Genomic DNA, 11,817 nt, shown 5'->3' with positions numbered 1-11,817 from the left:
ATGACAACCTAGGGCAGGCCACTGGTTCTCAGGGTGGATTGTTGGTAAGTAGTCCGTATCTGGGCAACACTACAACTCACTGTGACTGTTTACCCACAACGAGTTGATGTGTTGTGTACTGGGGAGTTAACATTTCATTGTTCTGGGAAAAAAGTATCTATGAAATTGGAATGCAATGAGAGCATGAGGAAACAGACTCCCATCCTAGATCAGCCACGCTCCTGGGGCAGCTCTGTGTGCTTAGCGCTTGTTCACACTCATGCTGGAGCCAACTACAGCCAGGGCTCTGCAAGCACCTCCCTGCAGCACACCTGCTCTTTGCTCGGGATGTCTTGGGAGCAGATGAAGGGCAGGAGCAGCTTGTGGGGTGGACGATGCTTTGGCCAGAGGCTTGCACTAGCAATGCTGGCCCTTGTTGGCCCTTTCCCCCTCTGATCCTGTAACATCTGTGCTTTCCATTGTGCAGGGTGAAAAGAAAGCAAACTCTCATCTGGGCTGTGTAATAGTTCGACAGTTAAAGACACCAACTAAGGAGGCACTGACAATCCCTGAACATGGAGCACAAGGTACTCCCGCTGTACCCAAGCGCCTTTGTAGTCCTGCTCTTCTGTTCACACACAGGCCACCTAGCAGCCGTGGAAAAGGTGTAAGTAGAGGCAGGAAGGCTAAAAGGGTGGCAGAGGAGGGGTGCACTTCGGTCTCTGTGTGTGTGTCTGTGTCTTTGCAATCAGCTTAATCTAGGCATAAAAGAAGAAATAAAAGTTAGCAAGATAAAAGGAACAAGGCTGCTGGTGAAACCACTGGGGAACTCTCGGTTCTGGACAGGGCTTATGTGGCCCTAAAGCAGTACTCCCATGGAGCTGTGGGCCTCCCGGCCCTCCCCTCCCCGTCTTTGTAGACAGTTCAAAAGGCAGCCCTCCAGGGTTTCCACAGAGAAACTGACCCTGTGAAACTGGAAGAGTGAGTGGGTTTTCTGAGATGGTCATGATATGGGACCAGCATGCTGTTCCACTCCAGCAGCAACACCTGTGTGTTTGTTGCCGCAAGGGCTAGTTATGTTGTCACAAAGGAGAAGTTGGTACCTCTAAGAACAGGTGCATAGGTTCCTTTGTCTGTTGCCCCTTGCTTTGCATTCTTGATGCATCAAGAATGGCACAAGTCAATACATCAAAGGTTATAAAAAATGTGCAAGCTTCTGGGATGTCCAGGTCTCTTCTTCAGTCAAAATGTCAGAATATGCAGAAAAGGGTAGAAGAGAAGTTGAGCGGCTGTTATTATCTGGATGATATTGTTGAAGGGGACCTTTGAAGCAGACCCACGGTGAAGCCCCCACCCAGCCGTGAAGCTGGTTCAGCCACTCCAGCCTGCCCTGCAGGGCTGTCAAGAAATCCAGGGGGATACAGTGTTGGTCCAAGGAGCCAGGAGACCACGGAGGCCCCTGGGTGACTAGGCCAGCCACTCTCGGCCTAACCTACCTCGCAGGGTTGTTGTGAGCTCAACTCGCTGCCACGCGAGCCACTTTGGGCTCGTGGGATATGAATGCCATGCCACAGTAACGACGCTGCGGTTCGTCTCCGTCCCTTTCCATGCCCTGCCCTCCGTTGCGGCGGCCCTTCCTGCGCGGGGCACCTGCGCTCCTGCGGCTGCGATCCCGACCAAACGCAGGCGAGCCGACACAGCCGGCTGGCGAGCCGGGAGCGCCCGGAGCCGCAGCCGGGGCCGGAGCCGGGGCTGCGGCGCGGGCGGGCCCCGACAGGTGAATCACACTTCCTGCGGCAAGGGGAGGTGGAGCGCGCCTTGGTTCCGGAGCCTGGCGAGCAGGAAGGGCGAGGGACGCGGATGCGGCGCGGCGCGGCGCCGAGAGGAGGCAGAGAGGCTCGGGAGGCCGGGCTGGCCGGGCGGCTGCGCCCATGAGCCGGCGGAGCGCGGCGTGACTGGCGGGCGGCCCGGGGCGCCGGCCTGATCGCACGCCGCCAAGATGTGTCGCCTGGGTGAGTGGGCCGCGCTCCGAGGCCGCAGGCAAGGCGTGGAGCGGCCCGGCCCGGACTTTCCGCGCCCCGCCGGGCCGCTGGGCGTTAGCAGTACGGCAGGCAGAGCGGGCGCGGGGGCTCGCGAGCGTGGGCGCAGGCGGGGCGGGAAAAGGGCTGCGCCGCCGAAGTAAACGCCTTGCCGTGCGCGCCAAGGGAAGAGCGCCCGCCTTAGGGAGAAGAGCGCGCACCGCTGCCCCAAGGAGCCGGCTGCTCCCCGCGCCTCTGGGCGGCTCGGCGTCCCCGCGGCGCTCCGACCCCGGGTTCCTGGCGGGTCGAAAGGCGGGACCCACGAAGGCCTCCCTCCGTGCAAGAGGGGCTCTGCTGGGTCACTCCTTAGGCGGCCTTGGCTTCAGCTTCTTCCCGTGTTAGGAATCTGGCATTACAACATAGTCTGTGGATTAGAAAGGGGCCTGAAATCTCTCCGCTGTGATTCCCCCCCCCCCACCCGCACTCCGGGGTTCTTACACTTGTGGATGCAGGTCTGGATTATATGCATGCACCAGAGTGCCCCCCCCTCTCTCTCACTCACTCTCTCACTTTAGAATCTATTGGTTGCATTTCCTTGCAGATGGTCTGGTACTCCCATCTCTTTAAGAACTTGCCACAATTTGTTGTGATTCACACAATCAAAGACTTTAGCATAGTCAATGAAGCAGAAGGAGATGTTTTTCTGGAACTCCCTAGCTTTCTCCATGATCCAGTGTATGTTGGCAATTTGATCCCTAGTCCCTCTGCCTCTTCAAAATCCTGCCTGTACCTCTGGTAGTTCTCAGTCCACATACTGCTGAAGCCCAGCTTGTAGGGTTTTGAACATAACTTTGCTAGCATGTGAAATGAGTGCAGTGGTGCTCTCAAGTTTAGAATATGGTAAATAATGTTATAGTGCTTTACCTGAAGGCACTTTGGTTTGGAAGGCACCAGTTTGAAAAAGGCTGTCTTCAGCACACCCACCTGGCTGCCTAATATCATAGGCCCCTCATGTTACCTAGAATCTGCACGTGGGGACATTTCCCTGTCTCAACTCTCTTCCTTTCTGGATGTTCATTTTTCTGACCTGTCTTAGGCACTCCTCCATGCCCGGATAAATTTTTTTCAGCTCACAGTCAACACACCTTTGTGAGAGGGCAGGTGAGCACCATCTATATGTAGTAAACCAGGGGTCCTCAAACTACAGCCTGCGGGCCGGATCCAGCCCGCCGTGCCCTTTTATCCAGCCCACCTCAGAGGTTTTGGACTCACTCCAGAAAACAATCTTTGAGTGAGCAAGCTGCCGCCTCGCGCACCTGCCACTGCCTCGCCTCGCCTCGCCTCGCCTCGCCGTGGGTGCGCCCGCCCTGCCTCTCCTCGCTGCCTCGCGCACCCACCACCCCGCCCCCTCGCTGACCCACGCCTCTCCGACTCACGCCCGCCACCAGCACCAGCCCGCCAACAGGGCCCCCTGTTGAAAAAGTTTGAGGACCCCTGTCGTAAACCCAGGTGGGGATGGGGTGGGCGGGGCTGCCCCCTCTGGCCCCACTTTGGGCTTCAGCTTTGCAAATCAGCAGGTACAAAGTAAGTGGATAGGCCCGCTCTCGGCTAGTTTGCTGCCTTGGATGCACATGCAGCTTTGCAGTGACTTGAGAGCCCCTCGCCCTGGACAAGACCTGCCTTTGTCCTGCAGGAAATGCTGATCGGGGAGGCCGTCTGTCCACGGTCTTGCACCTGGTGATCCCCAGAGCAGAATTGAGAAGCGCCTCCCTGTTGACACTGCCGAGAAACGGCCTCGGCTACACACCAGCCGCAAGTCTTGGTGCTCCCCCACCCCTGCTGCACGCCTTTGATGTCTGTGGACTTTGGGCTACTCCAGCAGGAAGAGGCCCTTGCCTGCTGTTTGCAGTTAGTGAGTGGGTTGTCTTTAGGGACACAGTCCTGTTTGGAGAGGGATTGCCATGTCGCTCGGCGCTCCCTCGAGGTGCCTCTTGGGCCCGCTGGCCTGGTCCCCGCCCGGCACAGTGAAGGTTCCAGCTGTGTTCTGCTGGCTCTTAGCCCTGAGCTGGGCAGGGCTATCCTTTTGCATTCTTGCGGCACCTGCAGAGGTTCCTGCAGGGCCAGCCGGTCGCTTCCTGCCTGTACAGGTTCGTTCCACATCTTTGCATTGCCCCCTGCAGTGACTGGTGACTCATGGGCATGTATGGAGAGAATGGAGCAAAGTCCATGTCATAGTACGACTTGAGGATACATTGTATAACTTTATCGTCCAAAAGCCTGGTCTTTCTCCAAACATTGAAGCCAACAGTGTAACTACAACATCACTACAAAAATTAAGCAGCCTGATTCAGGGCACCAGCAGCCCCGATACATCGCAAAGCACATGCGCTGGACGTATGTCCTGCTGCGCACACACCTGGGAGCAGGGCTTTTGCTGTTCCTCAGAGCAGCCTTCTCCAAACCGGGCCCAGCACTGTGCTTGAAGTGGGCCCAAGCTATGTTGCCGCGTGAGGCACGGAGGAAGAGGGTGTCTGCTCCCATTCTGTGTTCAGAGGCGACTGGACTGGCAGTCGGCCCAGCAGCTTCCAGCATCTTGGCTGGGAGATGGTGGGAGCTGAAGTCCAATGTATCTGCAGGGTACCAAGTCTGAGGAGGTTGCCTGGGAAGCATCCACCTCGGCAGGCAGCCCGGCTTCCTGGCATCCTTACCTGAGTGTGCATCCCTGGCCTACACCAGCATCCGGACCTGTGGAAGCGTTTATGCGTGCTTGTGGTAATGGCAGCGGTAGCCCCGCACAGGACTTGAAAATGAAGGGTGACCCAGTTTGATAAATGTAGTGATGTAATCCGTATTAGGGTAATGAAAAATGGATTATTACATGATTATAACAATTATAAATTTGCATGTATACATATAAATTAGCATGTGCAAATGTTATGCAATCCCCCCTATTTTCAGGTGGCACTCTGGTCATCCTGGTCAAGATTCTGTTTTCCCAGCATTGATCTATATTCCGATGGGTTCTCAAAGGGCTACAACTAACCCAGAATGAGACCCTGGTGAAGTCTCACTGGGGAGAGAATGCCGTGGAAACGCTGGCCAAGTGAGCAGCAGCTGCAAAAACGGCTCTGCTCAGGTGCGTTCCAGGACCTGCTGGGGAAAGGACGGCGCATCGCCCTGCCAGTGTCCAAATGCCCTTGCGGTGTGTGGGCACCCTTGGAGCGCCGCATCCTGTTCTGATGCTGAACCTCTGAAAGAGTATGGCGGAGTGGAGAAAAATGCTGGCCAGGACGACCGACGGGACTGTGGGGCTGGAGCAGCTCTGGCGTGGGAAGGGCTTGTCCTGATGTCTGCATGCAGGCACGTTGGAGGCAGCGTGTTCCTGACTGCCAGCCGGGCCAAGGCTCTGGGAGGGGGCACGTGGCTGGGGGCTTCTGGGGGGCAGCTGTCTGGCCACTGTGAGAAGCAGGTTTCTGGACCAGGCGACTCCTCTTAGAGTGACCTGGCAGAACCCCTCTGGCATGGAGGGAGGACTTCGTGTGTGCCCTAAGCGGAACATGCTGTGCTGTTTGCACAGTGATGCTTTATTCTCCAGTCTCGGATGTTTTTCAAACCAGCTGGCTCCTGCTCTGGAAATGGGTATTACCGCAGTGGTGACCTTCCTCTGCAGGTGGTGCTGGATGAAATGCACATGCTGTTTCCCCTTTTCAGATAACCTGGATGCCAGCAGCACCCAGAAGCTATTGATGAAAACGGGACTCATCCTGATCGTCATTGGCCACCTAAACTTCATCACTGGAGCCCTGGTCCATGGCACGGTGCTGCGCCACATCGCCAACCCCCAGGACACCATTTCGCTGCAGTACGCCATCTCCAACATCATCATTGTGATCTCCGCCATTGTGGTACGCATTGCACTGCTGCAGTTCTTTGCTTGGACTGCAGGAAGGGCCAGTGTGTCAAAACAGCAGCCCCCCCTGTGGGCACAGGGCAGAGCAACATGTGGTTGTCCAGTCTTTGCTTGAACACCCTTACTGATGCCTCCCCACCCACTGCAGAAGCCCATCCCATATCCTACGGTCCGAACCGTCAGGAAGTACTTCCAGACATCCAACTGAAAACCTGGTTGGTTGAGCTTTGCTCCACTGGAACATGTCCCGCCCTCCACTGCAGGGAAGAACAGGTCCCAGCCCTCCTCCACATGACATCTCCTCACATACCTGCAAGTCACTAAAAGATCCCCTCAGCCCCCTGTTCCCCAGGCTGAAAAGGCCCGGTTCCCTCTCTCTCCTCATAGGCATCCCTCCCAGCGCGGCCACCATTCCTGTGACCCTCCGCTGAACTAATTCCAGCCTATCTATGCCTCTCCCATAATGTGGAGCCCAGAACTGTGTGCAGGACTCCAGCTGTGGGCGCACCAGAGCCATGTAGGGCAGTGCCAGCACCGCCCTCAATCTGGGAGCCACGCTTCTGGCTATGCAGCCAAGGGTGGCGTTCGCCCTCTTGACCACCGCATCACACGGCTGGCTCATGTTCAGCCTGCAGTCAACCAGCACCCCGAGGTCCCTTTCACAAGTGCTGCTCTCCAGCCACTTGTCCCCCATCCTGTACCTGTGATACCTTTTCCTGTCTTCCATGGAAGTAAATGATTACCATCAAGTTCTACGTTTCAGAATAAAGTAGAGCACAAAACTCTCCCACTGCTTCCGCAGTACCCCTGGCAAGAACACTGCAGAGGCATGTACCCCATTTCTCTGCAACATTTTCACCCACCCTTTTCCCTACAAAGGAATCTCCATTTGTTGTGGCAAGGTTGAGCGGCCATTGGCTCCAAACCCTGAGCGTGGCAGCCTTGTGCAGGCCCTTGCCAACCGCCGAGGAGTCCTTTTCGCAAAGGCAATAGCCAACAGGATCATGGAATCACGGACTAGTGGAGCTGGAAGGGGCCAGCAGGCCGCCGAGCCCACCCCCTGCTGTGGCAGGACACCAATTTACACCACCCCAGTCAGGGGGCTGCCCAGTTTCTCCCTGAATGTCTCCAGTGTGGGAGAGCCCACCATCCCTCCAGGCAGCTGGTCCCACTGTCGCATTGCTCTGACAGTGAGGAAGCTTTTCCTGATGTCCAGCCTGAATCTGGGTTGTCCCAGCTTGAATTATTCCGTGTCCTGCACTCTGTTGTCAGCAGAGATCTTGACCTTCCTCTTTGTGGCAGCCTTTGAGGTACTAATAGAGGGATATCATGGCCCCCCTCAGTCTTCTCTTCTCAAGGCCGAACATGCCCAGTTCGCTCAGTCTCTCCTCATAGAGCATAGTTTCCAAACCCTGGATCATTTTTGTTGCCCTCCGCTGGACCCTTTCTAATTTACCTGCATCTCCCTTAAATCTTGGTGCCCAGAATTGGACACCGTATTCCAGGTGAGGTCTGACAAGTGAGGAGCATAGGGGAACTACTACTTCTCGTGATTTGGAAGTGATACTGCTGTCAATGCATCCCAAAGCTGCATTTGCCCTTTCGGCGGCTGCATTGCATTGTTGGCCCCTGTTTAGTCTGCTGTGCACAATGGCTCCAGTGGGATCAGGGAATGTCACTGCATGTCCTCAGTTCACCCGGAGCATAACCTGATTACAAGTCCTGGCTTGTTGGCATGAGTGCACTGGGCAATGCGGCTGGCTGCTGGTTGTCTTGGGGTGCCGTTCTCAGGGCGTTATTTCTTGATCTCTGTATCCCTTTTGCAGACAATCTCCTGCGGAATAGCAGCAATCGCTCTCTCCAGATACGCGTCCCAGAAATTGCTGGTAGGACGTCTGTCTCCTGCGGTATCTTGGGGTGTGGTGATGTTTCTGAGCCGAGGAACCCCTCCAAGCTCCCCGTTACACCCAGCTTTCTGCAGAAGGCCTACCTGCACTCTTTGTTGAGGACATAGGCTCTGGCCTTGAGGCTGGCCGAAAACGCCGCCTTTCCTTCCTTCAGCCCCCACCCTGCCCTGAGCTCACCGTCTTAGGGTGCAGGCGCCCTGCCTGTGTGCCCCACCTGGGACAGGAGGTGGTGGTGGTGCTGCCCCCGTGACAAGCCCTCCTCTGGGAGCCGCTTCCCGGGGGGAAGCTTTGCACGGGCTGCTTGGTTTCCTCAAGGGAAGTGAGGGCTGAAGGGCGAAGCCGGGCCGTAGGGTCTGGCACAGCCCATCTTGCACCCGGCATTTCCAGATCGCGGGCGGCCAGGCTGGAGCGGCCCAGTGGACGGGAGATCAGGGGCCCTCAGGGCGAGGCAGCGCCTTGCGCCTGACGGGCATCACCTGCCTGCCAGGCCTGGGGTCAGGAAGGGAGGGAGTGGACACGTTTTCCTTCCTGCCTCTGGAAAGCCGCTCTCAGCACCTCCTCGAATAGCCAAGCCGCCAGCGTGGGAAGCGAGTTTGGAGAGGGCATTAGAGGGCTGGACTGGGGCTAGGAAAGGGCTCTGGCCACCTCTTGGCCACGCAGCTCACCGGGGGCTTGGGGCCCAGTGGCGCCCGGTCCCCTGGGGCGTCCTGTGGGGCAGGGAGGGGCGCCTCGCCCTGACGAAGGGACGCACGCGCAGGCCTGTCCTCTCCGTTGCAGCGATGGGCGGTGCTCTCCTTCAGCACAACCAGTGCCCTCCTCTCGCTGTTCTGCGCTGTGGGGCTGGTGGTCGCCATCGCCGCCACGTTCGCCAACAAGGGGCGCGCCCTCCTGGCCGTGTGCACCTTTGCGGACATGGACTTCATCCAGATCGCCCACGAGTGCCCCTTCGACCCCACCCGGGTTTATGTAAGTCTGCCACAGGCACATGGCATGCGTGCCGTGGGGTGCGGGGCAGGGAGCCGAGCGGGACGTGAGCAGTCCTCTCCCAGGGAGGTTGCGCTCCTGGGGGTTGTCTCCACGCTTCCCACCACCGGGGACCCTTCCAGCATCAGCTTGTCCGCCCGTGGAAGCCGAGGTTGCGCGGGCCTGTTTGGGGGATGCTCCCCCGCCCCTCAGATGGGACTGCCGTGAGCCTCAGCCTGAGTGGGGCAGGCTGCTCTTGGCCGGGGGCGGGGGCTGGAATGGACTGGCGGCCCTGCCCCTTCCTGCCCCTGCCCGTCTGAGAACGCTGGGGCACTCTCGGGAGGTCTCACGTGGCCCTCCCCCTCCTGCCCACCCGCCAGAGTTCTGCGCTGGCCCTCTGGGGCCTCTCCCTGCTCCTGGACGTGCTGGAGATCATCTTCAGCATCCGGTGCTTCCTGGTCACCCTCGTGCTCCTGAACCCGAGGTTCTGCTGCAGGACGACCCGGAAGAAAAAGGTGAGCCCCCCCCCCCCCGCTTGTGGTCGAGATCCCCGTCCTTGTGATCCGGACTTCGTTCCGCCTGCGCTTTGGAGGAGGACTGGATGGGCCCCCTCTGCCCCCAGTACGTCCCCATACAGTGCAGGTGCGTTCTCAGGCTGCAGCTCCCACGGCCCCTCGCTGCGGGCAGCACTGGCCCAGCAGGCCGGGCAGGCCAGTGTCGCCACCCCGCCACGCCTTGCCTTCTTCCGGACCTGCGGCTTCCATCGTCCGGCCGTATGCTCCAATCTCAGGAGGGGCGAAGGTGGAAGGCCCTCGAATGGACCCCTGGGAAGGAGCCTGGCGGTGCTCCTGGCTCAGGCTGTGTCCGGGAGGCTCAGACGAGAGGCGCTGCCCGCCCGCCCGCCTGCCAGGGTTTTTGCCAGCTGCAGTCAGTTGAGCAAGGCGTGACGGGCCCACCCGCCTCCTGCCGGCCAGCTGCCGAGCCCTGCGCTCCTGCGCTCTCGTCACAGGGAGGGGAGATGGGCACTGGCCCGTGCCCGTGCCCCGTCACGGGGAGCTCCGTGGTTCCCGAGAGGCTCCCTTGCTGGGCGCAGTGATCACCCTGAGAACAGGGCCGCCCTGAACGTGCCCGGGGCCCTCGGGCACACGCAGAAGCCGCCTCTCCTGCCAGGGCTTGAGGGCACCCGCTTGCTTTCAAGGTCTCGCTGCAGCTGTACGCAGCCGAGAGGAGAGACGCCTGCGAGAGCCGCGACCTCCTGAGGGGGAACCGCACAGAGGCCGTGTGGCTCTAGGGACCGCCTGGCTGCACCTGCACGACCGCCCGCGGCAGCGCCTCCTCCAGCGCCTGGCGGCAGCTTCGCCCTGGAGCCTCGCTGTGGCTGGGACAGGGCAGCTGGCCCTTGGCCCGTGGGCTGCCGCACAAGGAAGGGCCCCGCTTCCTCTCCTCGCCAGAGGCGCTCCGCCACTGGTGCCCCAGTGCTTCGGTCCGGAAGATCTTCCCCGGCCTCTCCGAGTCTTCCGAACAAAGGGAAGAGCCGAGGCTCCGGCGCCTGCGAGGTCTACAGTGGCTCTTGGACTCCAGGAAACCGTTTCCCGTTGACGTTTTAAGAGGCTGGCCCTGCAGGGCAATTCCCTGCCCTCCCCACACTGGCGCACTCCGCGATGATGGCTGAAGGGCCGGAGGAGGGCGAGCTGCACCACTGGGGGCTGCGCGGGTCTGCGGAGCACAAGGGCAACGATCCCCTTGGCCACGAGCAGCCGAGGCTGCCTCAGGCTCCCCAGCCAGCCAGCCAGCCAGCCTCTGCAGGGCTACCCCAAGGACGGAGACGCTGGGGCAGGGGGAGGCAGTGACTGCAGCCCCCCAGGCGAAGCGGTGGGCACTCTGCAATGGGAAGCAGGGAGTGTCTCGACGGGAAGCGCCGCCATCCTGGAGGACACGGGCTTTGGCTATCGTAACTTTAACAGGCAATGGAAAGGGGGTCGGAAGAGCAGGGAGCCTGTTTGTGGAATGGAATTGAGCCTGGAGTCTTCAGTCTGGCCAAAGAGAGTTTGAACCGATGTTTTGTAACTATGCAAATCTATTACATTAAACAATCAATCGTTAAAAAGAGAACTGCTCAATAAGCTGAAAGGTGGTCTGAGGCTGAGACCACTAGTCCCAGGGCACCCCTCCCAGCTTCCTAATTTGCAGCGTTCTCTGCGCAGCGCCAGGCGAGGTTGGCGTTCTCTGCGGGCTGCTCCTGCGTCGGCCTCCAAGGCCCGTTTGGAGGGAAGAGGAGCTGCGCATCGCCCCACCCAGCATGGTGCTGGCAGGCCCTTCTGCCCCCCCCCCCCCAATCTCGGCAGCCAGCCCCAGGGAGCCCCAGCGGGGCCCTGCCTGTGCACCCTCCCCGCCGAGTGTCAGGCAAGCCCCTCCCCTCCCCCACACACTGGCACTGTGGGCGCTCTGCCCCGAACTGTGGCCCAAAGCAGCATGCCCCCCCAGCCGCAGAAGCACCTGCGGGCACCTCAGGGTGGGCTCGCTCTTTTGGGCAGGATGAGTCTAAAGGGGTCCTTTGGGTGGACTCGGCACCAAGACCTGACGGGGGGGGGGGGGGGGGGGGCGCCCGGGGGGGGGTTTTCCACCCCCGGAGGGGGGGGGGGTGGGGCCCCCCCCCCCCCCCGTGGGAGACGGTTACCCCTTTGGATCTCACCTCTGCAACAACTAGCGGGGGGAGCAGGGGCGGGAGGTGCAGGAGGGCTGTGCTTCCTGCTTGCCCACCCATGGCCCCCACAGTCCAGGAACCCTCGGGTGCCTTTCCTTCGTGGGGCCGGAGCTGTGGCATGGCGGGCACGCCTGTCAGGAGCCGGCACCTGTCCCAGGCCCCAGTCCGTAACAGCAGAGCTGTGGTATGGAATGGGCTTTCATGGGAGGGGTGGAGGGCCCATCAGTGAGAGTGTTCGAGGAGAGATTGGCCCACCACATGCTGGGGGTTGCATGAGCGGAGCCGGCTGGAGCCGGGGGTCAGACTAGATGGCCCAGGAGGCCCCTTCTGACTCGC

At 59.8% G+C, this 11,817-nt stretch overlaps 1 protein-coding gene across 4 annotated transcripts; it reads left to right on the top strand.

Moving 5' to 3' along the window:
* Positions 1-471: 471 nt before the first annotated feature.
* LOC123024199 (transmembrane protein 54-like) lies at positions 472-10,863 on the top strand. Of its 4 annotated transcripts, none has more exons than XM_044431625.1 (6): positions 472-566; positions 5,709-5,902; positions 7,734-7,793; positions 8,592-8,780; positions 9,158-9,292; positions 9,976-10,863. In XM_044431625.1, the coding sequence occupies exons 2-6, from the start codon at positions 5,744-5,746 to the stop codon at positions 10,066-10,068; spliced, it is 636 nt and encodes a 211-aa protein (XP_044287560.1). In that variant the 5' UTR covers positions 472-566; positions 5,709-5,743; the 3' UTR covers positions 10,069-10,863. The 4 variants fall into 4 exon arrangements, with proteins under 4 accessions (XP_044287560.1, XP_044287559.1, XP_044287558.1 ...); XM_044431624.1 differs by lacking the exon at positions 472-566 and adding an exon at positions 609-646; XM_044431623.1 differs by lacking the exon at positions 472-566 and adding an exon at positions 1,819-1,991.
* The last annotated feature ends 954 nt before the right edge of the window (positions 10,864-11,817 follow it).

This window comes from Varanus komodoensis, unplaced genomic scaffold (genome assembly GCF_004798865.1).
Source record: "Varanus komodoensis strain SLA01 unplaced genomic scaffold, ASM479886v1 scaffold221, whole genome shotgun sequence".
NCBI lineage: Eukaryota > Metazoa > Chordata > Lepidosauria > Squamata > Varanidae > Varanus > Varanus komodoensis.
Note: the sequence above shows the minus strand (reverse complement) of the source record. Positions and strands in the feature narration are given on the sequence as shown.